This window comes from Rhea americana, unplaced genomic scaffold, assembly GCF_003343005.1.
Source record: "Rhea americana isolate MKP2758 unplaced genomic scaffold, rheAme1 scaffold_280, whole genome shotgun sequence".
In the NCBI taxonomy this organism is placed as follows: Eukaryota; Metazoa; Chordata; class Aves; order Rheiformes; family Rheidae; genus Rhea; species Rhea americana.
In genome coordinates, this window is record NW_028186402.1 from 1 (window position 1) to 13261 (window position 13261).

The window sequence follows — 13261 nt, forward strand, 5'->3', positions numbered from 1 at the left end:
AAAAGAAAAAAGAAAAAAGAAAAAAGAAAAAAGAAAAAAGAAAAAAGAAAAAAGAAAAAAGAAAAAAGAAAAAAGAAAAAAGAAAAAAGAAAAAAAAAAGGAAACTAGGGACTGAATGTTAACCCTGAACCATAGTTTCATTTTCTCTTGGTCATGGAATACTGCAGTTGCATAACAGCCATAGATTTCCAGGTGCTGATCTGGGACACAGCAAGCTACAGAAGTGTAAGTCAACTCAAACAAACAGAGTAACTTGGGTACAAAAATAGTATGGAAATCTCACCCATACTGCCTATTTTTAACTCATTTCAGGCTTTTCTGATTTTTTTTAAGTTCTTGATGTTTTTGACTCTTGGGTTAAACATGTACTTTTATAGTCTATTTAAAATCACTTGTTATAATCTATTTTTTTTCTCACAATCCATTAAGAAGAATAATTCCTGCAAACCTAATTCAGATGAACCTCCATTCATGTCAGCAGGAATGAAGCCAGCAGAAGTGGACACTAGCCTGCAGGTGGAGTGGAGAATTAAGTCTCTCACATATTGACATTTGAATTTCCTGTGACACTACCAGCCAAAGCCTAGAGTAATGTTTGATCTACTCAAACATGTGTTAATCTAGTGTAATGTTCAGTGATGTGTTGCTAACAGAAGGTTTAACATAATGCTTCAAGCAAGTGCCAGCTGGATTTTTGATTTTTTTGAACATTACAGTTTAAAAACAGTGACACACTCCCTTGCAGTTATATCTCATGTTTTCAGATATCTGTTGGAAGTACTGCAGACATCATTGTAATGAAAAAGATGAGTGGTATATTTTAACTAGATCCTCAGTGCTTTAGGGACTCTGTGGCAAAAAAAGATGCTAGGGACAGGGAATCAAGACTAGATCTTTTACTTATGGAACATCTAGGTTATTTCTTTCTAGGAAAAATATGTTCTACGGAGTTATTTAAAATGTTTGATGAGTATAATTACTCTATACTATGTCTGAGGGAAATTCTCTAACATCGTTGGGAGTGCTCTGTGCAGAGCAGAAGGGGAATATTTATTGTGGGAGTTATGTTTCTATTGTGTATCTACCCACAGACTCCGGGAGAGTATTTCATAAGATATTCTAACCTAGGCAGTCTGAAAGTTAGAAACCTGTYGTCCTGCTATTTTTCACATCAAAATATAGAATTCAGACTGAGCAGGCTCAGGACATAGTCATCTGCTTTCTGGATAACAGCACTAACCTGTTATGCAGAAGATGAGAAGAAATATTTCTCATTTTAAGATAATACAAATAACATCACCTTGGGATATTTCAGGGAGAATACTCTATACACCCCTTCCTTATTCAAGTTGTGCTCCAGTGCCAAGAGTACAAAATTCACAGGACTAGAATCCCAGAAAGTCAAAAGTAGCTTGAGATTGCAGCTTAGTGACTAGCAGACTGCTGGATCAGGGGAGACTTGTGGTCTTGACCCCAGGCTCAGGATTATAGTTTTATGAACTGGAGGTAGAACACAAACTCACAGGAGCAAATCTTAGGCCAGAAGCTGTAGTTCTCAGGTGTTGAAATAGTCTTACTAAAAGAAGCACATTAAGTTGCAATATTGATGAATATTTTTTCTAAGATCATGATTTTAGCATGCCTATCAGTTAGATGTGAATGTAACCCAGTGAGCAAAGCCTCAGGCTCTGTTCTCAGACTTATTCTTCCACTAAATACAGGGGCATAGGTACTTGCTGTAAGTTTACTACTATAAATTCCATAATCCATAAATTCCATAAGTAGGTTTAAAAAATCTTTCTAATGTTGTGTTGTTAAAAACCCAGTAAAGACTCAAGATTTGTAACCTCTTGGTATATAGTTTTGTTCAGCTGTGGCTTCCTCTGCTGTAATAATTCAGAATAAATAGGAGTATGATGACTCTCTATTGCCACCTAGTGCACCAGCCAAAACAGAGACCATCTAACRCTGTAGAAGGCAAAAACAAGTGGTTTGTTCATCCAGAGCAAAAGTCTGGTTGTTATTCAGTTAGTATGTTGATAGGGGTGATAAGACTTTTTCTGGGTTCCTGAGACTGGCACATTCCTGGTACTAAGTGAGGAGTTTTGTTTGTTTGTTTTTAAGAGGAAGAATGAGTGGAAGAAGAGACCAGACAGTCTTCCAGAAAATTGACTGTTGCCAAATGGTTAGGACACTTTCATGGTAGTAGACCCTTTTTAAGATCTTGCTTGGAAAAGGGACTGTGTCTCCCATAGTCCCAAGAGACAGTCCTACTCACCGGCCCAGCTGCTCATCTGGGATTAGCCTGTGTCAAGAATTTCATCCTGGAACCAGAACACATGGGTTATCACTTATGTTGTAGAGTGCTCTTTGTCTATCTTAAAGAAAAAAAAATCTTTCTCATCAATTTACAGGTGAGAAATTGAGACAGATAGGTGCAAAGACTCTTCCAAGGAACAGTTTTAGAAGAGCACCTAAGGTTCATGAATATTGCTCTTTTATTCTAAGTAATACCTACCTCTGTTAGGCACATCCTGCAAAAAATGACAATACCTATCCAGTTCACTGCTCCAAAATGGTACCATAGAAGGGTACTGGTATTGAGAGACTACTCAATGTCTGCTCTATGAGACCAGCTACAYGCTTGGTCTGAACCAATAGAACTGTTTTTGTGATGAGTACATACTGTACTCAGTATGTTTCAGCAACACTAGTCAGAAGCATAACTTCTTCTGGGGCTCCCAATGTTGTGCAGATTTAAGCTGTGTAATGCAGCTTCTTCATTCAGATCCTGACCCATTCCTTCACTGCACAACCAGTCTATTTTTGTTGGCAGAACATATGAAGGAGCAACAACCTTGTTCTGTATCTCTATCCACTTGCAATCTTTGTGCAGCAGTCTCGGTAATGAAGATCTCTTACACTGATACCTCCACACTGAAGTCAGAATCTTGCCTCCAGGGTAATCTAGCATACTCTAAGGCCCCTGCTATTGCTGAGAAAATCTCTATATCTAGGGATATCTAGTCCCCTGACTGTTGCTTTTCATGTATTTGTAGGGACTGAAGGGAAGACGTTTACTCTGAGAGTTTCCCACTGTGGGCACCACTGATGCCCCACCTTAAAAGTCTCCAKTTGCTGGAGGCTTTGTATGATCACCAGATAACAGTGTTTTTTTCACTTGTTCATGAAAAAAGTCATGCTTTCTGTATCTGTCAGTATATATCTCCTTAATTTTCCTTCACACAAAGTAGGAACAGCTGTTGATTATTTCAACCAAGGAAGAGTAAGAAACCTACATGGACTGCAAGTATGAAAACTCATTTACTGCTGACAAAGARGCTAATATGACAAGTTGTAAAGCACTACAGGTGCAATTTAGTCAGACCCTATGAATAGTCAGGACCTATTTTTGTTAGTAGCATATATATTTTTCAGTCTCCCAAAACTATATTGCATTCTGTATACAAAAGTGAAATATGTACAATTTTGAAGGATGATATTTTGTTACGAAGAAAGAAAAACTGAAAATTGAATCAAAGCAACTGCAACAGGATTTTGGAAGCAAATAAAGTAGGGACTTTAATAAAAATGCTGGACAAAACTTTACTCTGTCCTGGCAGATATTAATTTGTATTGTGTGAAAAGCTAATTCTTCTTCTATTACTTTTACAAGAACTCTTAGGCACATTAAATACATCACAACTGTCCTTGCTACTTTCTTTAGCCTGAATTCATGTCAAATGAAATTATGTTTTTTTTTTCTCCCTCTCTCTACAGCAACAAAAAGTGTTCAGGTCCTTAGGATAACTGCAATCTTCTTTCAGAAAGGAGGACAGGATACTGAAGAAAGAAAATAGTTTTGTGAAAACAAACTTCATGCTTTGTTTTGTTTACCTGGTTGGTTTTGTGTTTTTTGCTAATATTCACCAGTATTTTAGTTTCATTCAAAAAACAAAATAGAAGAGATATTCAGAATATTCAGAAAATGTGTCAAGTGAATAGGAAGGACAACTACATTTTGTTAACTATGGGACATACTTAGCACCAGTTAGCCAAGAGTTTTGGCTAGCTATGATAAAGTGCATCTTGTAGCTTTGTCTTGTAGATCCTCAGTAGCTCTACTAGGGTTCTGACATACATAACAGTGGAATTAATTCACCTGATGACACTCAATATGCCTACATGAATATAAGCTTCAAGTTACCCAGGTCTTCAAGGCTTTCTTGTCTTTTTCAAGTAGTGCACTACATTAGGCTATACATGAATTAAGCAGCAAAATAGTAGTCTTAGTGTTGAAACCTGATATTTCCATTGTATATGTATAGTAACAGCTCTCTGAATTAATCTAGTAGGCAGCAAATATATCGCAGAATTCCAAGATATGAAAAATAGCAAGCATTACTGGGGTTCCTGCAAACTTTTACTAAAATTGTTTTTGTAATGATAGTTCACTGACAAATGCCCTACTTCCTTGTCAATTACAATTCTTTCCTTTTCTCTGGTCTCAGATACTCATTTAATCTGGATATAACAGAAGTCATCTACCTGACCTTTTATTAATCTGTAAAACCCAGAATACTCAGATGAACATGATGGTCCAAATTAAAAATGAATGGCATATTTGCAAGTCTCAAAAAAAATCAAGTCCACTTTCTCTCTATTTTTGAGTAGAGATTTAATAATGAATGAATAGATGAGCCTAACATGGATATGACTCCATTACTTCCATAAACTTTCCTGCAGAACTTTTGGTGCACTGTGAAGTATTGCAATATTTAGAATGGAAGCACTTTTTCAGATTAAAAAAAGAAGTGTATGTGATGCATTATCCAAATTTCCCATTGAGTTTGTTTTCAGGCTAGTTCTCATAGATTAGGCTGATGTTTTTCCTAGTCACTTGGATAAATTTGGAAGGCTCTATCAGAACACGAGGCATAAAATGTTGCCTGACTCATGTCCTAAACAGTGATTATGTCTTAAACCATTTATTGCATCTCTTTCCTTCAAAAATCTACAAAGTACAAAACAGTGTGAAGAGGAATATTGGAGCATGTTGTTATCTCTCACTTATCATTGGCTAGCTTATCCTCATACACTGATTTTAAAAATGGCAGTGTCACTAGTCCGCTTAATAGATTGGTCAGAAATAAAGTGAATTATCCAATGGCAAGTTGAGACCAGGAATCAAGGTTTGGTTAGTACACAGTTGCCAAGACTATCGTAGAAGCTCTCTGATTTCTATTTATTGTGATTGTACTTGAATAACCAGAGTTTGTGTTTTTTAGCTCTTCATTTTGGTACCTACAGTCATAATGAAAGGAAAGCAGTCCATTGATGAGAATCCATTCTGCAAACTGTGATGCTTTGCTGTTTCTTTTTATGGGGTTAAATCCTACTTTAATTAAACTAGAACTCCCTTTTAAAGACATCAAGTGATTATCCTGAACAAGGACTTCCAGATTTGATTTATCCATTTAAACAGAACAGACTATTTTGGCCTGCACTAAAAATATGATGTCCTTCTCTGGAAATAAAGATATGTAAGTAGTAATTTACATAGTGATTTGGTCAACAGCTCTAGAGGGCTCCAGAAGATTGATTTACAGCAGTGACAAATAAACAACTAAAAGCAAGTACATTCAAAGCATACACATGCAAAGCACAGCTGCAAAAAGAAATCAAAGATATAACAGTTATTGCTGCTACATACTTTTACGGGTTCCTGTAAATTCCCTGACAGTGGGGGATCTAAGACAGTACTGGAATTCTATAAAATGAGGATGGATACACTAAAGTAACAAAGCATCTGGGAGTATTCAATATTGGGAACATTCAGGCTTACAAGTTTCTAATTCTTCTAGGTTGTCTTTTGGAGTCCCATCATTATGGTTCTCTCTCTCTCTTGTTTTTCTGCCAACTTGGACCTTGTCCTAACCAACAAACAAGGACTGGTTGGAGATGTGAAGGTTGGGGGCACCCTTGGCTGCAGTGACCACAACATGGTGGAGTTCAGGATCCTGCAAGGAGGAAGCAAGGCAATAAGTAGAATTGCAACCCTGGCCTTCAGGAGAGTGAACTTTGGCCTCTTCAGCGGCTTGCTTGAAGGAATCCCATGGGTTAAGGCCCTAAAAGGAAAGGGAGTCCAAGAGAGCTGACTAGTGTTCAAGAATCACTTCCTTCAAGCTCAAGAACAGTGCATCCCAAGGAGAAGGAAGTCCAGCAAAGGGGGCAGAATGAACAAGGAGCTCTTGGTAAAGCTCAGACAGAAGAAGACAGTACATAGAATAGTATATAGAAGAGGGGACTGGCCACTTGGGAGGAATACAAAAATGTGGTCAGAGTATGCAGGAATGTGATGAGGAAGGCTAAGGCCCATTGGAATTAAATCTGGCAAAGGGTGTCAAGGACAACAAGAAGACATTCTTCAAATACATCAGTAATAAGAGGAAGACTAGGTAGAATGTGGGCCCAGTGATGAAAGGGGTGGAGACTCCGGTGACGAAGGATACAGAGAAGGCAGAATTACTGAATGCCTTCTTTGCTTCAGTCTTCACTGCTAAGGGCAGCCCTCAAGAATCCCAGGGCCTGGAGATGTGAGGGAAAGCCTGGAGAAAGAAAGACTTACCTTTCGCTGAGAAGGGTTCAGTTAGACATTTTAGGCAAACCTGACATCCACAAATCCATGGACCGGGATGGGATACACCCACGAGTGCTGAGGGAGCTGGCAGATATTGTTGCCAGGCCAGCCTCCTTCATCTTTGAAAGGTCCTGGAGAACTGGAGAGGTGCCTGAGGACTGGAAGAAAGCTAATGTCACTCCAGTCTTCCAAAGGGACAACAAGGACGAYCCAGGCAACTACAAGCCGGTCAGTCTCACCACCATCCCTGCAAAGGTGATGGAACAGCTCATTCTGGATGTCATCTCCAGACATATGGAGGAAAAGAAGGTGATCAGGAGTAGCCAGCACAGATTCACCAAGGGGAAATCCTGCTTAACCAATCTGATAGCCTTCTCTGATGGAATATCTGGCAAATGAGGGGAGAGAGCAGTGGATGTTGTCTACCTTGGCTTCAGCAAGGCTTTCGACAGTGTCTTCCATGACAACCTCCTTGGCAAGCTCAGGAGGTGTGGGTTAGACAAGTGGACAGTGAGGTGGATTGAGAACTGGACTGAAAGGCAGAGCTCAGAGGGTCATCATCAGTGGTGTGGAGTCTAGTTGGAGGCCTGTAGCTAGTGGCGTCCCCCAGGGGGTCAGTACTGGGTCCAGTCTTGTTCAACTTCTTCATCAATGACAGAGCGCCTCCTCAGCAAGTTTGCGGATGATCCCAAGCTGCGAGGAGTGGCTGACACACCACAGGGCTTTGCTGCCATTCAGAGAGACCTGGACAGGGTGGAGAGCTTGGTGGAGAAGAACCTCCTGAGGTTCAACAAGTGCAAGTGCAGGGTCCTGCAYCTAGGGAAAAATAATCCCATGCACCAGTACAGGGTGGGGGCTGACCCTCTGGAGAGCAGCTCTGCAGAGAAGGACCTGGSAGTGCTGGTGGATGACAAGTTGTCCATGAGCCAGCAATGTGCCCTTGTGGCCAAGAAAGCCAATAGTATCCCTGGGTGCATTAGGKAGAGTGTTGCCAGCAGGTGGAGGGAGGTGATCCTGCCCCTCTACTCAGCCCTGGGGAGGCCTCATCTGGAGGACTGTCTGAGTTCCCCAGTACAAGAGAGACGTGGAGCTACTGGGGACAGTCCAGAGTAGGGCTAGTAAGATGATCAGAGGACTGGAGCATTTGTCTTATCAGRAAAAGCAGCGAGAGCTGGGGCTATTYAGTCTGGGGAAGAGAAGACTGGGGGGGGATCTTATCAATGTCTACAAATACCTTAAGGGAGGGAGTCAAGAGGATGGGGCTGAACTCTTCAATGGTGCCAAGCGACAGGACAAGAGGCAACAGGCACAAACTGAAACATAGCAAGTTCCACCTGAATATGAGGAAGAACTTCTTTATTGTGAGAGTGACAGAGCACTGGAACAGGTTGTCCAGAGAATTTGTGGAGTCTCCTTCTCTGGAGATATTCAGAACCCGTCTGGATGCAACCCTAAGATGCTCTAGGTGCCCCTGCTTGAGCCAGGGGTTGGACTAGATGATCTCCAGAGATCCTTTCCAGCCTCAACCATTCTGTGATTCTGTGATTCTGTGATACTTTTTCTTTCCTGTTTCCTATTTCACTGAAGAAGAAAATAATGACCATTGATGAAAACAGCCATTATAACCCTTCAGTGAGAAAAAGTCTTACTCTTTTTATGTACTTAGCTTTTGTAAGATATCATCAGTTTTATACTACACATACATATGGAGTTGAATGTCTTTAGAAACTGTTGTCAGTCTGTGCCATCTGCTTCTTTTGGAAGCAAGGCTTTAAAGCAAAGTGCATTGACATGATTCATCTTATAATGATACACATAGGTTTGTAAACAGCATGTAAACAGAGGAGTAAATAAAATGCTATTATAGAAAATGAACGTGTATTTTCTTCTAAAACATTGACTAGTTTGTGATTTAATTAGATCTGGAAAAAGTGTGTAATGATCATTTCCTGAATTCGGGTCTTTCCTGAGAACCAGTAAAAGTCTTACAGGAGGACAAAAACTCTGTTTAGGCTGGGCCTGTGAGACACGATATCACTGACGTAGTTAAAGGAAGGGTGGTAGGTATAGGTATACAATCATATAATCATTAGGTTGGAAGAGATCTCTGGAAATCACCTAGTCCACTTCTATTCAAGGAAGGGTCAGCAAAGCAGGTTGTTTAGGGCCATGTTCAGTGAGGTTTTGAATAAGTTCCAATAAGATGCCACTGATTTTTTATCAAATGAGGGAAGGCAGGAAGACTGGAAGGCAGGGAAGGCAAGGGAAGGCAAAGGGAAGGGAAGGGGGGAGGAGAGGGGAGAGAAAAGAAGGAGAGAGGAGGGAGGAAGAGGAGAGAGGAAGAAAAGGAAGGGGAGAGGGGAGGAAAGGAAAGGGAAGAGGAAAAGAAGGGGAAGGGGAGGGGGGAGAGGAAGGGGAGGGGAGGAGAGGGAGGGAAAGAAGGAAGGAAGGAAGGAAAAGGAAGAAAAAAAGAAAGGAAGGAAAGAGGCAATGAACAAAGAATCAACAAACAAACAAACAAACAACCTGCTTATTTTGATCCATAAAACAGTTGTACATGACAGATGGTTCTAAGCCCATCTGTGAACATAATAGCTAGTATTTTTGCAGTCACTTTATAGTTCTCATAAGCAGCCATTGTAGTTTGCCCTTCAGTAGAGTACTCTGTATTTTAGAAGCACAACAATCATTTTCTGCCACTGTATTTTATGTCAATAAGATACCTGGAACATGCCAGTGAACTATCTGACTGCTGCTAACTATTCTGCTTTTAATTTTAGATTTTCTTTCCATCATGACCTCTAGCTTACAAAATACAGGCATATAAGGGTACCAGTCTCCCATTAATCAGTTAATTGTTTCTTTACCTAATTGTAGGCCTTTCTATTTAACAGAGGGTTCATTAAATATAATGTTTTCTATCAGGTGACTATGTTGATGTAATTCCAATTGTAAGAAAGTGTGCTGCTTTGTTTTCTCTTTCAGGAAATTACATTTCAATTAAGGGCTGGATTTGCTGATGCAGAACATTCCTGAGGGTTTACCTCCCAGCTGCTTTTAATAATAATGTACACTGCAAATACAGAGTTCCACAAACACAAACTATTCTCTTGCTATCATTTATCAAAGCACTATCCCTTGTTTAACAAAAGAAAAGACATGCAACCAGATGCACTGCTACTACCGCAAACATATCACCATGTTCACTTTATTTTCCTGTTTAGTCTTTTCGGAACTGGAGCAATAATGGAAGGGAAAAATAGCTTTTGTAAGTAATAAGAGAAAGACCACATTAAAAGGCACATGAAATGTACTACCTTTTAAATTACTTATACAGTAAAAAAGTGAGCTTTTTGGAAAATGTTTCCTATTGCAATCTCAGAAATCAGAATGAGTGTCTATTCATTATTAAGCCAGTTCTGTTAATAGGGTTCTGCCAATTTATGTCAAGCAAAAATCTTTCTTCTTAAGATGTGTCTCTCTCAATGCAATACTTAATTATATGAATGCCGGTAACTAAGTTAAAATACAAACTTTTTAAGAGCAAACTATGTCATGCTGCAGCCTTACCTCAGTAGGGAATCAGAAGTGGTACCTTCTTGTGTCATCCTGCAATTTTTTTGGTTATTTGTCTTCCAGTCATTCAGTAAGTCAAACTTTGCTTAGGTTGTGGTAGAATTAATGGGATATCAATGAAAAGGACATTAAATTAATAATCCAGCTCACTTCTAGATCTAAAATGCAATAGCCAGGGATGGGACACTAATTAGAAATCTTTCACATTCTCATACTTTAAGGTTACCCACAGATAGGAAATTCTTTCTTATTACTAAACATTATGGAGTAGACTTCTAGAAAAGCTGTGGGAGTCATTTCAACTTTTCAGCTAAGTCATTTTGGCCTCTATGGTGATGGCAGTGCTTGGGAGTAAAAGAAGGAATGCAATAGATGCTTCTTTTAGGGTTCCCAATGTACTTCTCTCTCAGGCTTTTGCAAAAGATTTATATTTGCATTCCATGAGTGAGACCCAGGAAAGAGCACAGCATTTTACTCAAAACAGAATGCATGATCAACTTTGATGGAAGTACACATAGGACAGTGTGGTTTGCTGGTTCCTATGGGAAAACTTCAAGAAAAGTCATCTCTCTGATTCAAAAGGTATTTGTATGAGAGGTATACAAGTATTGCTTGTGTAAGGAGATTCACATCTCCTTTTTGTGAATTTTAAATCTGCAGATAATGAGCTTAAGCAATTTTGCACATGATATAAAGTGGCGGGGCTGTGTTTTCTGAAGAGCTTGGCATCCAATAAGTTCCTTGGCTTGTGAATACTTTGGGAAATCTTTTTTTTTCACTTTATGTTTATCTAGAAGTGATTGTATGCCAATGTCTTTTGCAAAGCTCTCTATATTTGATATGTTGAGTAGCACCCAGCATTCTTTACAGCTCTTGGCTGAGTGAAAGATGCAGTGCTTAAGCCAGAACTTGGAATTGTCAATAGGCAGTCTAGATGAATGAGGCTAAAATTGTGACAAGAAGAATGGTTTCATTTCCAMACAGTGCAGTAGTACTGTGAAGATGGCTTATTATTTCAGAAGGGATTTGCTGAGATGCTTTTAAGAAAATAGAGGATTAATTATCTTTCACCCTAGAGCCAAAAAGGATGGTTCTTTATTTTTAAAGGATGACATGGAAGAAAGTACAAAAGGTGTGTTGAAGCTACATACTGTCTTAAATTTGTAGACTTAATCCCAGAAGCTTTGGCTGAGTAAAGATGGAAATTCCAACTAAGATGTTTTGTGAAGCTTTTTCTCCATAGCAATTCAAAGATTACACCCTGTGCACTCTAGTAACACCTGATTTCAAACAAGTTTGCTCAGATGCGGTCTTTTCCTCAGTATTTCCAAATGGGTGGACTAAGTATGACCTTGCTCAACGTACTAGCTACCATGAGTGCCATTCTGAGGTTCCTAAATATACCCAGACAGAAATGAGGGAATCTGCATGAGGGCTGTGGACTTCATTTGCATGATCCTAGTCCTACTGATTCCAAATTATTTTAGATACAAAAGTTTCTCTGTAGTGTAATAAATGCTATATTCCACAGAATGCTATGTATTCCTTTAGCATACCTATAATTTGGGCTTTAGAAAAGAGTTAATTACATAACTTTATAACTTTATAACTTTATCTTAGTATTCCTCCATCCTACTGGATATATCTTTCTCTTCAATAAAAATGAATGAATAAAAGCAATAGTGTGACAGATATCACCATTAATATTTAGAATGAGTCCTTTATGAATGATAGATTCTAAAATTTACTTTGTAATTATAATACTAATGGAAAAAATCATAGTATAATTAAGTGTGTGAACCTGCAGGTACTAAAATGATCACAGGGGATTATGGTAAAATCAGTTTGTTTATCCACCAGCACGATACTTTTAGTGCTGTAACATGTACTAACCTAATTAGCCAAATTGATAGGTGAATCATTATCCTGAAAGTATCTTGAATTATAGGAATAAGCACAGACAAACAGCTATTTTTTCCAAGGTAACCTGTCAGTGACTTATAGTGGAAAGAATTATTTTCAAGTCAGTATTGCTGGCTTTTCCTCAGGAAAAATATTGTACACACTGCTCCTTCAGTCTTAATTGGCTAAAACCTTAGTAATGCAATAAGGTCAGAAATCAGTTTCCCAGAGGGGTGAAATGTTTGATATTTGAACATCTTTCAGTATCTGAATTGAGACAAAATGTTAAAAAAACTGCAAGTCAACAATAAAAATTGCATATGAAAGAATATTTTCCTTTTCTTTTTTTTACCAGAAAAAAACCACTTTTGCTATTTAGTTCAAGTTTGTAGAATCACCTTGTCCTCAGCTCTGAGGTTTTATTGTTGGACAATGTTCTATATTCATGTCTAAATCTCAGGATGAGCCTGAAGACTCTATTTATTTCAGAGTCTGCAGCTGAGGAACAAAACTAAAGGTCTGTAGAAGAGCTTTCCAGACCTAATAACCCTCAGAACAAGGCCTCTGCTAAGTTTGGAAGCTCTGGGAAAAGTGTGATAGGATTGATCCCTTAATCACTGCTATCCTACCCATTCTGCGCTTGCTCTGGAATTACCAATTTTGGCACTGGGAAGTTATTTGCCCTCCATACTTCTTCTGTGTTTGAATTCTGCTATGATATTCAACAAGGGGAGTTTTGTAAAATGGATCATATAGGATCAAAAAAAATGTTAGTTGAAAGGAGCCTCTGAAGTTYGTATAGTCCAGCCCCCGCTTGAAGCAGATTCCAGCTCTAGATCAGATCAGTTGTGGTGTTGTCTAGCTGAGTCTTGAAAACCTCTGGGGCTATTTTGGTAATCTGTTCCAGGTATCACCTTCCTAGTGATTCTTTTCCTGTGATGTTCAAAGTGGAACAGAACAAGCAGAAACTTGTGGTCAGTCATTTCTTAGGCTTAGAAAGATGCATATCATCTAAAATGTAGGCTTGTAGCTTATATGCCCACTCATCCTAGGTTCCCTCTATCGTCAAAGGAAAAATTCAGACATCTCCTTAGGGTGGTTCAGATCTTAGGGATGAAAAATAACTTTTGAAAGTGTTTCTCC

At 39.0% G+C, this 13261-nt stretch overlaps 1 protein-coding gene across 1 annotated transcript in view; it reads right to left on the minus strand.

Annotated features, from left to right (window-relative positions):
- Nucleotides 1-2303: 2303 nt before the first annotated feature.
- Nucleotides 2304-13261, minus strand: part of LOC146593736 (melatonin receptor type 1B-like) — a 28713-nt gene continuing 17755 nt past the window's right edge. Inside the window, exon 2 of the mRNA XM_085308763.1 lies at nt 2304-2324. Coding sequence (XP_085164889.1) covers nt 2320-2324 — 5 coding nt within the window. The 3' untranslated portion in view covers nt 2304-2319. The remainder of the gene's footprint in view (nt 2325-13261) is intronic.